This window comes from Piliocolobus tephrosceles, chromosome 5 (assembly GCF_002776525.5).
Source record: "Piliocolobus tephrosceles isolate RC106 chromosome 5, ASM277652v3, whole genome shotgun sequence".
Classification (NCBI taxonomy): domain Eukaryota; kingdom Metazoa; phylum Chordata; class Mammalia; order Primates; family Cercopithecidae; genus Piliocolobus; species Piliocolobus tephrosceles.
Window position 1 is genome coordinate 46,301,767 of NC_045438.1, and position 13,177 is coordinate 46,314,943.

Genomic DNA, 13,177 nt, shown 5'->3' on the forward strand with positions numbered 1-13,177 from the left:
AATGATTTCAATGCTATAAAAGTATTCCCCAATTTATGACTTATGAACTGAGAGTACAAATAACTACCTTTCTGCATAAAAATTTTTATCCTACTTTAAAAAAGTAAGACTTTAAAAAAAAGAAATTGAATAAAAATATGTCATTAGAAATAAAACACTTCTTTCCTTCCTTTACCTATCTCACCTGCAAAGCAGTACAATGGATAACTAATCCAAATAAAATAATAATTGAAAATTAATGAATTATGAAATCTCAAGTACAGAGTTTTAATATGATGGAATCATTAAAGTACAAATATGAAAGGGCATATTGGTCTTTATTCATTGGAATGGTTTCCAGACTTAAAGGATGAGAAGTATTTACTATGTTCCCCAGTCTTCAAGGTAGTTGGTGCCTGCTTCTTATTCACAGAATGAAAACAAAGCTCTAATTTCATAAAATAGCAGTGGAAGATCAAGCTAATAATAGAATGAAAACTTTCATGGCTAAACAAAAAGTTTCATATAAGTTCCAGTTTAATAATGATTTTCTTATAGCAGTTTAATAAATAGAATGTCTTTATTTGAGTATTATGGTATTTGCTATCCTTTGTTACAACAACTACATTTTAGGCAAAGAGAAATTATGCCACCCCAAACCGAAAAGAAGATTTTAAAAAACTAGAGAGAGAGAAAAAGTAGCAGTCAAAATTGATGTAAAAAAGAAGGAATTTTAATTTTGGAAGGAAGTTTTAAAATACTATACCTTATATTCCTTCTTCCATGCTTCAAAGAGATCCATTGAAGTGCTTCCTTCATCAACAAATTCAATATCAAACCTATGCGATTTTGCAAATGATAGTATTGCTTTCATAGATCGCTCTGTCTCACTTATTGCCCAGAGACCCCGGGTGGTGGTAGGTGCTCGATCATCCACCAGTCCTTCTTCATCTTCTATCATCTCCTCAAATATTGCAGTCTGGCCTTTGACTCTGAAAACATAACAGAACAAAACAACAGTAACTGCTATCAGTGAGTGAAAAGCATTGTAAATGAGTGATATTAGCAAAGCAAATACAGAAGCAGGGTCAGTAACTTTTCAACAACTTTCAATGTGAGTTCTAAAAGAATTGGAAGTCTTTGGAAAAAACAAAGCAACCTTGGAAAAGCTGAAAACATCATAAATTTGGCCAGTTTTTTTTTTTTTTTTTAATTCTATCATGTAGACTGTAACAAACAAAAAGACTAATGATTCATTTGCCATAACACAACACAAAAATCTTGTTTTCTTCCTTCACATGCAGAAGTGAATGCTTGGCAAGGAAACATGTGGGGAAAATTTCTATTTTAGAGAAGTTATATCTGTTGGAGATGAATGAACAGAATTTGGAGAGAAACATGAAGAAATGTATTATTTACTTCAGTAATAACAGAAACGGATTTGACCTAAAACAGAATAGTAACATACCTGGATGAAAGTGGACACATTTATTATTCTAACAAGCTTCCCTCTGATAATCCAAGTGTTTGTGACAATGTTTACTTATGGTTTCATTAAAGTAATAACATATTTGATTGTGTCATTCTTTATTCTTGAAGAAGTTATGCCAGATACTATAAGTTCTACCTTGAATAGCAGTAAAATGCTAGTAAAATCTGTATAATTCAAACTCATTGGACTCTGGAGTCTGGGATTTTACCACTCCCCAAAACTGCACCTCAATTAATTATATATTACTACACTATGAACATTTAGGAGGGTAACTTCTGGATAGGTAAAACTGGGCATATTAAACAATCAAAATGCCAAAGGTGTACTAATCAATTTAATTAAACAAACAATATAATAAAGGTTACTGTGGGGGAAAATATAGTCATATCGAATACTGAGTCTTGAAAAATGTTTCATTTTCTTGACGGGTAATAATCAAATAGAGAACTTACGTGTTGGAAAACAGCTTTGATTCATACTCTGTGAACAATTCATCAGCTTTACAAAAGACACAGCTGAAAAAAAAAGATTAACAGAGAAATATTCACAAACATAACCAGCAATCTGATAATTTTAAGGAGAAGCTTAATATTTTAATTTCATTTCTCTTTCTACTAGATATGTCATTTTAGAAAAAAAAAAATCACATGGTTTTTCATACCTTGTCCTTGAGACTTTATTTTTTTTTTAAATTAGATTGATACATCTCTTTCTACTTCTGTCTCAATTAAAACGAAAAAACCTTTACTATATGAGTCAATTGTTTCTTCTCTAAGAAATCTAACTTAAAGAAATGGTACCATTTCATTGTATGATTTATTCCATTACCTACCAGTTGAGAGGAAGTCTGGCTGGTCGGAGGTGGCAGACTGTTGCAGACTCAATAACATTACGAGATGGAGGTCCCTCCAGGTTTTTTACAGCCTCTCTTACTAGCTTCTGGCATTTATTTAGCTCTTCCATTTGTGTTGTAAGTAAGAACTGAAGACCTCTGCAGTCACGGAACCTGATTCCCACACCAGCACCACACACAACACAAAGAAAAGAATAATAGGTCAATTTCCTCAAATTCAGAAAATGGTTGCCAAACAAGGTGTTAAAGAAACCGTTTGTTGTTTGTTTGTTTAACCAGCAACATTTGACTGAGTTTTCCTACAGTGTATTCAAAGTATAATATTGGGCTGTCTACTGTAAAAGACACCAAAAAAATTTGATAGTCCTGTGATCAGGAACTGAAAAAGAGCAGGAAAAATGTATGTCTCTGTCTCAGATATCTTTGAAAGTGTATGACTGCCACATTCTTCCGTTTTAAGCCTGACTACAGATAGCCCTCCTGACATCCTTGCTCTATATGAGCAGGTGCCTGCAGGATGAAACATAAAAGCAGAAAATTGGGAAGAAAGAAGAAAAATGGCTAAGAGTTATATTCCTTGGTTGAATATATATATATATGTATATACATTTAATTAAATCTGTAATTACACACTATATACGAGGCACTTTGCCAAGCACTTTTCCTGTATAATTTCAATAGTTACTAATGTGCTCACATTATGAAGTGTAAAATATTAAAGTAACTAAAGTAACAAAGGTATGTGGCCGTTGTGAGTTAAACCCAATTATGGTACCCATAAAAAAGGCTGCAAAAAAGAAGTATGAATGTGTGTGTATAAGTTTATGAATGGAGAAAAAAAGTCAGTAATAATGAAAAATTAGAAACTAAAAAATACAGGGATTTCTTTGCTTCCAAAGTTATGATAGACACTTTTTCTTCCTGTTTTCTTACTTCTCTGACATAGAAAGCTTGCCAGTTTGTTGCTTGTAGTTGCTGGTTATTTCATTTAGCACTCGCTGAACAAGCTCCTCATCAATAGTAAATTCTATTGCTCTGTGGATCACATTTAGCCACCAAGGAGAATTAGAATGAATCTGTAAAAAAGGTAGCAGTTAATCAATTATTATTTTTTTTTAGTACTCACAAAGCTTCCATCAATGGGCAGGGTGGTGTCAAAATTCAAAGAAAGTAATAAATGCTATTCTCAAAGGGACTATCACAGAGGGGAGATGAGTATACATATTCCATGTACAATGCTCGCTTCCTCTTTTGAAAATATAATTAAAGAGAAACCCCTATTTCCTAGCTACTCTGGATAAATGAGAATTTGTTGTATGCATTTATATAACAAGGCTGTAACTAAAAAAATTATTTACACCAAATGAAAATTCAATAATCTATATATGTGAAAAGGTCACAGGTCTCTTTATCAGCATAAGAAAGCTTTCATTCTAATCTTTAACTAATTGAACTAGATTCTACTTAACGAATAATCTACAATAACTAACAAAATTATATCCCAGAATACTAATTAATAAATCAGAAAGACAAAAATTTGCAACACCTGATTTAAACATTGAAAATAAAAGTGTATTTGTGTAACCTCTTTAGATTTTGCTACTGATTTCATAAAAGTGAAATTTTAGAAATGACAAATGGTATAAATTCTGCAGGAAAAATACCTGTGGTTCTAATGTTTTAAGATTTTAAAACATCTCAGAAACAAGATAAAAAGGAGGGTATAGAAGTCTTTACTTTCTTCAAAAGACAACTGCTATATACACAAGGTCAGAGAAAACCCATGAGTTCAAAAGAAAGAGAACTCAAATAGTTGACTTATTTATGCATCTGTTCATTCAACCAATAATCACTGCTAGCAGTTAAATAAACTTGTATTGTGGATCAGGCAATGTACTAGGTGCTAGGAATTCCAAGATGTACAAAAAATTCAAGTTTCTCCCCACAAAACAACCAAAACCCAAAATGATATCTGGAGACAAATACAAGTAAGAAATACTGCATTTTGGCATACCTTTCTTTGAAGCTCATGGATAGTTTGCTGCACAGGATATAAAGCTTGCTGGGCTTCAGCAACTTCTGTATTACACTTGCTCATATAGTGCTCTCGCAGCTGTTTGGCCTGTGTTGAAACAGAGAATATTAACTTTCACTCCCAATCCAGAATATAATTCAGTATGATATTTCAAGAAGAATGGCTCATTTTATATATTTAAAGCTACTTAACTGCATTTAAACATATAAGTACAACTACACTGTAGAGAACATAAAAGTCACGCTAAAAATTCGTTATATATGGAAGTTCACAAAATGTACCTGTCCAAGTAACAAAATTTAAGAAACACCAAAGACCTGTCTGCCAAATTTTTATTTAAATTTTTTTTTAGTTAGAATAAGCAAAGAGGGGAGAAAAAGAACAGTAATATTTCAAATGATAGGTAAAGCAAAGACACCTTTCTAAAACTTGGCTAATTGAGTTATTAAAATTTCTTAGAGTTACTGTAGTTTAAAAATAATCCTTGAGAATATATAGTAATATAGGTGTTAGGGACTAAATTTTGTTTCCCCAAAATTCATATGCTGAAGTCCTAAGAAAGTAGATTTTAAATGTTCTCACTACACACACACACACACAAACACACAAATAAAAATAGGTAATTGATACGTTAATTAGTTTGACTTAGCCATTCTTTTTTTTTTTTTTTTTAATTACAAATTAAGTTCTAGGGTACATGTGCACAACGTGCAGGTTTGTTACATATGTATACATGTGCCGTGTTGGTGTGCTGCACCCATTAACTTGTCATTTACATTAGGTATATCTCCTAATGCTATCCCTCCCCCCACCCAATAGGCCCCAGTGCGTGATGTTCCCCTTCCTGTGTCCAAGTGATCTCACTGTTCAATTCCCACCTATGAGTGAGAACATGTGGTGATTGGTTTTCTGTTCTTGGGATAGTTTGTTGAGAATGATGGTTTCCAGCTGCATCCGTGTCCCTACAAAGGACACAAACTCATCTTTTTTTGGATGCATAGTATTCCATGGTGTATATGTGCCACATTTCTTAATCCAGTCTGTCACTGATGGACATTTGGGTTGATTCCAAGTCTTTGCTATTGTGAATAGTGCCACAATAAACATACACGTGCATGTGTCTTTATAGCAGCATGATTTATAATCCTTTGGGTATATACCCAGTAATGGGATGGCTGGGTCAAACGGTATTTCTACACTGTTTTCCACAATAGTTGAACTAGTTTCCAGTACCACCAACAGTGTAAAAGTGTTCCTATTTCTCCACATCCTCTCCAGCACCTGTTGTTTCCTGACTTTTTAAAGACTGCCATTCTAGCTGGTGTGAGATGGTATCTCATTGTGGTTTTGATTCGCATTTCTCTGATGGCTAGTGATGATGAGCATTTTTTCATGTGTCTGTTGGCTGTATAAATGTCTTCTTTTGAGAAATGTCTGTTCATATCCTTTGCCCACTTTTTGATGAGGCTGTTTTTTTCTTGTAAATTTGTTTGCGTTCTTTATAGGTTCTGGATATTAGCCCTTTGTCAGATGAGTAGATTGCAAAAACTTTCTCCCATTCTATAGGTTGCCTGTTCACTCTGATGGTAGTTTCTTTTGCTGTGCAGAAGTTCTTTAGTTTAATTAGATCCCATTTGTCAATTTTGGCTTTTGTTGCTGTTGCTTTTGGTGTATTAGACATGAAGTCCTTGCCCATGCCTATGTCCTGAATGGTATTACCTAGGTTTTCTTCTAGATTTAGCCATTCTAGTATCTACATATATCAAAATATCACTCTCTACTCATAAATATGTAAAATATTTGTTAATTAAAATAGTTTACCAGGGCCCCTCCATCCCCAAAACCACCAGTGTAAAAAGGCTGTGCATATCTCATTTTTTATCTTGTTGACACAAATAAAGGCTCCATTTATAGGCTCAATACATTTCAAACACACCTCTTTTGATTTAGCTCTTTAATGTTTAACAACAGCAAAAATCCTTGGAAGAATGTGCATAATAAGCTATTAACAATTTATAGTAAAATAATTTATAATATCACTCTTCGATGTCATTCTTTTCAAAAACAGGCAACACTTTTTGTAGAGGAAACTTCTTTGAGAGAACTACCACCAAAAATTTGACTTTATTTACCCCCTTAAAAAATACAGAGAAAGGTGGAGAGAGTGCAAAAGTTTGTATATTTACTAAGCTACATCTTTTGTAGATCTGCCATGAGATCAAAGTTTCCTTTTTAAAACTCATTTATTTACCTCCCATTCTGTTGGCTACCAACAGCCATATCTACAACAAACATTTATCACATAACTGCAGGTAGATCAGCAGAGAAGCCAAATAATACTTACTGCTGCCATTCTCTGCTACCCAAAATCACGACAAAATTTGAAACATCAAAGTAACAGGAAAACGTGATTACATTTATTCATACGTTGTATGTCCTAGGATTTATCAACTATATGGAGCATAAAGTTTGAAGAAAATATACTTTCATAGACAGAATGAAAAAAATAATAACTACCTCTTCCTCAAGTTGGCTATCACGCAAGGTAGGCGGTATCCCTGGCTGCTTGGCTATCAACAATTCCATCAAGTTATGGGTAGCATGAAGTCTCTACAAACACATCAAAGGCAATAATTATGACAGTCAATGAAGACGACTGAAGAGAACCTAATATTTATATGGCACACAGAACACTAACACCACATTAAGATCATATCACTGAATACTTTTCCTATAAAACAATCTGAGTACTACTACTCTGTTTTCTTTACTCAAGAGCAGGGTGTTAAGGTCTAGGACCTACCTGTCTTATGTAACCTTTATCCATGCAGAATATAAGATTTATATTTAATTTTTCCTCTCCCTCCACTTTTTCATACGTTCCTCTAAATATCCACTCTGGTACTTGTGAACATGTTAGTCAGTTCCAAGGTCAATATTCCGAATGGTAATGGCATCTTACCTGGGACTCAAACCTAAACTTGCCAAAATTAATAAACCCATGCTCACTTCCTATTTAGCACAGAGCCTTGTTTATATGAGTCAATGACAGATCCAAGGGAAGTGTTATAATCAATACATCCAAATCTCCCTAATGACCTCTAAAAATTATCATTAGATAGGTTTTATTGCTTAGTTCCTTTTCTTTTTAATGAAAACCATGTGAATATGTTGATATTCATATGCAAAAGTGATAAAACTGACCTACTCTTGGAAGTACAAGTACTCTGAGCTATTTTTAAATGTAGCTTATATAGACTTACCTTGTCAGGCTTGTGCCCAAAACGTCCCTGAATGGAATAGAATAGTAGTGATTCTCAAATAGTGTACACACAAATCACCTAAAATGCTTATTGAGAAGACTGAATCCCAAGTTTCATCCAGTGATTATGACTGTTTGTTACCATTTATCCTCTTAAACGTTCAGAAGAATTATTTTGTTAAAAAAACAAACAGAATACATATGAAACTGTTTGGTCTTTACTTACTTGAAGTGAATCAGTTTTGAGTTTTCCTTTGTGTTCCTCCGAGGAGCGCAACACTTCTCTGTACAATTCTGCTGCCAAGGCATACTCACCTAAAGAATTAAAATGTATTTAAAGTATGAGAGTCACATATTTAGCTCCCAATGTCATCTAGTTGTCCATTATTTAAGAATACTGTAAAAATAAAATGTAATGATTATAACTATTTTATTAATAAAGAACTCTGACTTGGTATTAATATGATTGCCCAAGTTTTAAAAAAGGCTGAGTACAGTTCCTTTTTTAATTCCATGGAATATAATGTTCTTATATTACGTTTGTAATATATAAAATTATACTGAAATATGTTTATAATCAAACCTGTCTGTAATGTTTTGAGATTATGCTACTGGATAAACTTTTAATTTAGACAAAAAAAAAATCTCCTCTTGCTGAAGTTAAAGGGTGTCAATCACTAGTCATTATGATGTTTGAAATTAAGGAAAAACTTAAGGTAATTATAGACTATTTATAAAAAAATTTAAGACACTCCGACCAACCTACACATAATGATCAGAAAAATATACTATTCTTGGTAGCTATTATTGTTCTTGGTATTAGGCCAAATAATTTGCAGTTAAAAACTTCATGTCAGAAACTTAGGGATCTCACCTCTACTTCTGGTCACACAAATCAGTCTGAGATGTACGCTGTTTTCTACTATTAATAATTAGCACCTCATTCAAATAAAGCAATTCAAAAAGTATCGATTAAAGCACAGGCTGGCAAAGTATGGCCCACGGGTCATTTCTACCCTCTGCCTATCTGTTGGGCCCACCAGCTTAGAATGAATTTTACATTTTTAATAGTTGAAAAATATTAAAAAAAAATTCGTGACATGTGAAAATTAAATTTCAAGGTCCATAAATAGTTTTATTAGAACCCAGCTCTGTTCATTTGTTTTTGTACTGCCTGTGGCTGCTGTTGTACTACAACAGTCAAGCTGATAGTTGTGCAGAGATCTTATGGCTTGCAATGCCTATGTATTATCTACTTCTTTACATAGGAAGTTTGACGATACCTCAATAAAATAAGAGATGAACATTTTTAATGGCTTGAATAATAGAATCTATCTTAATTGCTGCTTGGAAAATAAAAAACAGGTAAATTATAAACACTATTAAAGCAAAAATCTAACAGTGGCAAAACCACGCAATCAAATACTAAAAAAAGGTACACAGATGTTCTAGCTCTTATTTGCTGAGCAAGTTTTTTTCCTAAGTATCACACATACTCCTTTTTAAAAAAAACTTCAAGTTGAAAACTTCAAGTTGGTTTGATGAATATCATGTAATTAGGACCATGTTCATAGTTACAATGAGAGAGAGATATATATATATATATGCAAACCTTTGTAAATTTTGAAGTCGTGTCTTTTTTTAGCTCATATATAAGTTTATACACATATCTTAATTTTGGTAAAACATACATAAAATTTACCATCTCAGCCCTTTTTAAAGTGTGTAGTTCAGTGGCATTATGCATATTCAGTGTTGTGCAAAATACCTAACTTAAAAGAAATTTTTGGAACAATAGCTCTTATACTATTGCTTTACATCTAGTTCTATTAGTTAGCTAATACAAAGCTTTCTAAAACACACATTTATCAAAGAACTGTAGTCAGCCGACTTCTATTCCCTTTTAATAAGTGAGAAGATTATTTTCACAATAATACAGTTACATTATAACGCAGGCATTAACATTCAATTATCTTCACGGTGAGTTCCTTTTTAGTTAAGAGTCTTGATTAAAGCTTCTCAAAGGACATTATGAATTCTATCAGTGTTTATACTATCATTTATAGAGAATAATTCATTGAACAATTTTCTCTTCATAATTACCATACCTTTTAAAGGTATAGTGATTAGACTATAGTGTGAAGCAGCTGAATTTGACCTATTCACTATAATACCTGGTTTTTCACGTTTATTTTAAAAAAGACATGCTTTCTGAGGAAGACACAAAAATACCCATATTCAAAGTTACAAAGGTTTAAGTCAAATTTGGAAATTCCCATTCTTAGCCACTTGATGGCGCTAACATTTCTGAGTAAACTGTAGTGGATTTGATATTGTCAAGTTAATTTTCTCCAAAAATCATCGCAGAAAACACAATGTTCAAAATTGGAATAATAAAATGTGTTTAATACCAATCAAGGAGAATCTCAGAATATGAATTAATGTATCACATGTATTTATTTACATATAATATAAGCAAATATTTTTAGAGTTTGAAATTAATTTTAGATTTCTTTGAGAAGTCAGACCTTCACTGTCCGATCTTCACATTAGAAGAATCTAATTTATGTAAGTTATATATGTAATGTTACTTTAAAAAATGAATATTGTTTAACACATCACTATGAAGTTAATAAAAACTAAAAGCAGCAAATCTATTACAATTAAGTAGAAAATTACAATTAGGCCAGGCGCGGTGGCTCAAGCCTGTAATCCTAGCACTTTGGGAGGCCGAGATGGGCGGCTCATGAGGTCAGGAGATAGAGACCATCCTGGCTAACACGGTGAAACCCCGTCTCTACTAAAAAAATACAAAAAACTAGCCGGGCGAGGTGGCGGGCACCTGTAGTCCCAACTACTCGGGAGGCTGAGGCAGGAGAATTGTGTAAACCCGGGAGGCGGAGTTTTCAGTGAGCTGAGATCCGGCCACAGAACTCCAGCCTGGGCGACAGAGCGAGACTCCGTCTCAAAAAAAAAAAAAAAAGAAAAGAAAATTACAATTAAATTCAGAAGGAATATATCCTTTACTAATGGACTTTCTGGTAGGGGATTTCTCTTAATAATAAACAATACACTGCTAGCTAAATTAAGGACTTTCTAGGGAATACTCTAGAGGGGAGATTTGCCCACCAAGTTACATGCACTATATGTGAACAATTTAACAGGAATATATAATCATATGCCTTTTTCTATTAGATATTAATAACATAATTTACATTGTGAGTAGGTTGAAAGTGGTAAGAATCTGAGGTAACCTTCATATTACCATAATCAATAACATCATTCTTCATCTCTATGTTTTTATAAAGTTTTCATTGTGCTTCCACATTTTGTATTAAGAACAATAGTTGAGGTAAGTAAAGCACCTGTATATTTTATTGACAAAGACACTGAGGTTCGGAAATCTTGACCAATATACACTATTTCATAGGGTTCCAACTGCAGCATATAAGAAGGCCCATCCTATTCAGTTCTTGTCCAGAGCTATTTCTACTAAGCTTCTGAGAATCCTTATAACTCTACCCAAGTATCTAGCACAATAAGAGATACTTGCCATTTCTGGTTCTATTATGCTAAAGAGGTAACCACTACAGATGGGCTTCTCAAAGAGGCTTAATGTAAGAGTATTTCCTTATATTCTATAAAAAGCAAACATTTCTTTGGGCAACTGATTTCTTTGTACTTCATTTGCTCTTGTTTTAAATTTCTTAAGGTAGCAGTTGAAGTCTCCGATACGAAACTGTTTTCTTTTCTAGTACATGTTTAATGCTATGAATTTCTTTTTAATAACTGATTTGCTGCACCCCACAAATTTTGGTATTTCATTTTTATTCACTTCAAAGTATTTCCTACTTTCCCTTTTATTTTTTAACCCAAAGGTTTAGAAGTGTGTTTTAATTTCAAAGTATTTGGGGACTTTCTAATTATCCTTCTGCTATTGGCATCTACCACTGTGGCCACAGAAAATACTCAGTAGGCATGAATCCTCTGAAATTTACTGCCTTGTTTTACAGACCAGAATATGCCATATCTGCATACACATTTAACATGTACTTGAAAACAATGTATCTTCCTCTTTGGTTGGGTAGTCAATAAACACTGATTAGGTCAACTGGTTGACAGTGGTGTCTGAGCTATGTATGCCCTCACTTATTTTTTACTTATTCTATATATAACTGAGAGAGGGATGTAGAAATCTCTGACATTACACACTTGTTTATTTCTCATTATAATTCTATCAGTTTTTAGTATTTATTTTGAAACTCTTATTTTAGATACATTTAGAATTTTTTTCTCTAGTGATAAAGTAACACCCTTTATCCTTGGTAATATTCTTTGCTCTGAAATCTACTTTAGAAGCTCCAGTGGTACAATCAGTTAGTAGGCAGTATTAATAAGAAATCTATTTTACTTGACAGAAATATAGTGGCTTTATCTTTTGATTAGTGTTAATGTATCTTTTTTCATCCTCTTACGTTTGCATCTTTAAATATAAAGTGGGTTTCTTATAGAGAACATATTGATGGTTATTGTTTGTTTTTAATCCAGTCTGACAATCCAGGCCTCTTAATTGGGATATTCAGACCATTATAGTTTATGTGATCACTGATAAGCTTGTGTTTAAATCTACCATCTTGCTGTTTGTTTTCTAATCATCTGTTTTTTGAACCCTTTTTTACTTTTTGCTTTTTTTTGATAGAAGATTTATTTATTATTATTATTGTTTATTTTTTTGAGACGGAGTCCCGCTCTGTAGCCCAGGCTGGGGTGCACTGGTACAATTTCGGCTCACTGCAACCTCCACCTCCAGGGTTCAAGCCATTTTCCTGTCTCAGCCTCCCAAGTAGCTGGGACTACAGGCGCATGCCATCACGCCCAGCTAATTTTCGTACTTTTAGTAGAGACGGGGTTTCACCATGTTGGCCAGGATAGTCTCTATCTCCTAACCTTGTGATCTGCCCGCCTCGGCTTCCCAAAGTGCTGGGATTACAGGCACGAACCACCACGCCTGGCTGATTTTTAATTTTTTTACTTTTATCTACTCTTTTGGATTATTACCTCTAATTCCTTGTTGTATTTTGAAGTGGTGGCTGTGAGGTGCACATTCTTTGCCTTGTCATAATCTACCTTCATATAATATTATACCTCTTTATATACAGAATAATAATCTTACAATATTATACATCTGTGTCTCCCCACACAGACTTTGTATTATTGGTTTTGTACATTGTACAATTACATGATATAAAACCCACAATATATTTCTTCCTGTGTTTTTTTTTTTTTTCTTTTTTCCTTTGGGGACTCCACACATTTATATCAGACCATGTGAAGTAGTCCACAACCTCACTGGTGCTCTTTTCAAAATTTTCAGTCTTCTTCATTTGTTTTTCATGTTGGAGAGTTTCTATCGCTATTCTATACTTTGACTTTATTGATTTTTTTCTTAGGCCATGTTTAATTTATTTATTAAGTCAATTTTCTATATTAGACACTGAAATTTTGATTTCCAGAAGTCTGAATGTTTTCAGTGTTTCTACTTAACACGTTTCATCT

At 33.3% G+C, this 13,177-nt stretch overlaps 1 protein-coding gene across 8 annotated transcripts in view; it reads right to left on the reverse strand.

The window, feature by feature from the left end:
* Positions 1 to 13,177, reverse strand: part of SHPRH (SNF2 histone linker PHD RING helicase) — an 80,951-nt gene that overhangs the window by 34,916 nt on the left and 32,858 nt on the right. For all 8 annotated transcript variants that reach the window (XR_002726876.1, XM_023194768.2, XM_023194771.2 and 5 more), the window contains 7 exons: positions 7,848 to 7,936; positions 6,877 to 6,969; positions 4,339 to 4,446; positions 3,258 to 3,400; positions 2,304 to 2,477; positions 1,924 to 1,986; positions 746 to 971 (listed from right to left, as the gene is read on the reverse strand). Coding sequence is in view for 7 of the 8 variants with exons in the window: in XM_023194768.2 (XP_023050536.1) it covers positions 746 to 971; positions 1,924 to 1,986; positions 2,304 to 2,477; positions 3,258 to 3,400; positions 4,339 to 4,446; positions 6,877 to 6,969; positions 7,848 to 7,936 (896 nt within the window). In the remaining variant the exon portion in view is untranslated. The remainder of the gene's footprint in view (positions 1 to 745; positions 972 to 1,923; positions 1,987 to 2,303; positions 2,478 to 3,257; positions 3,401 to 4,338; positions 4,447 to 6,876; positions 6,970 to 7,847; positions 7,937 to 13,177) is intronic.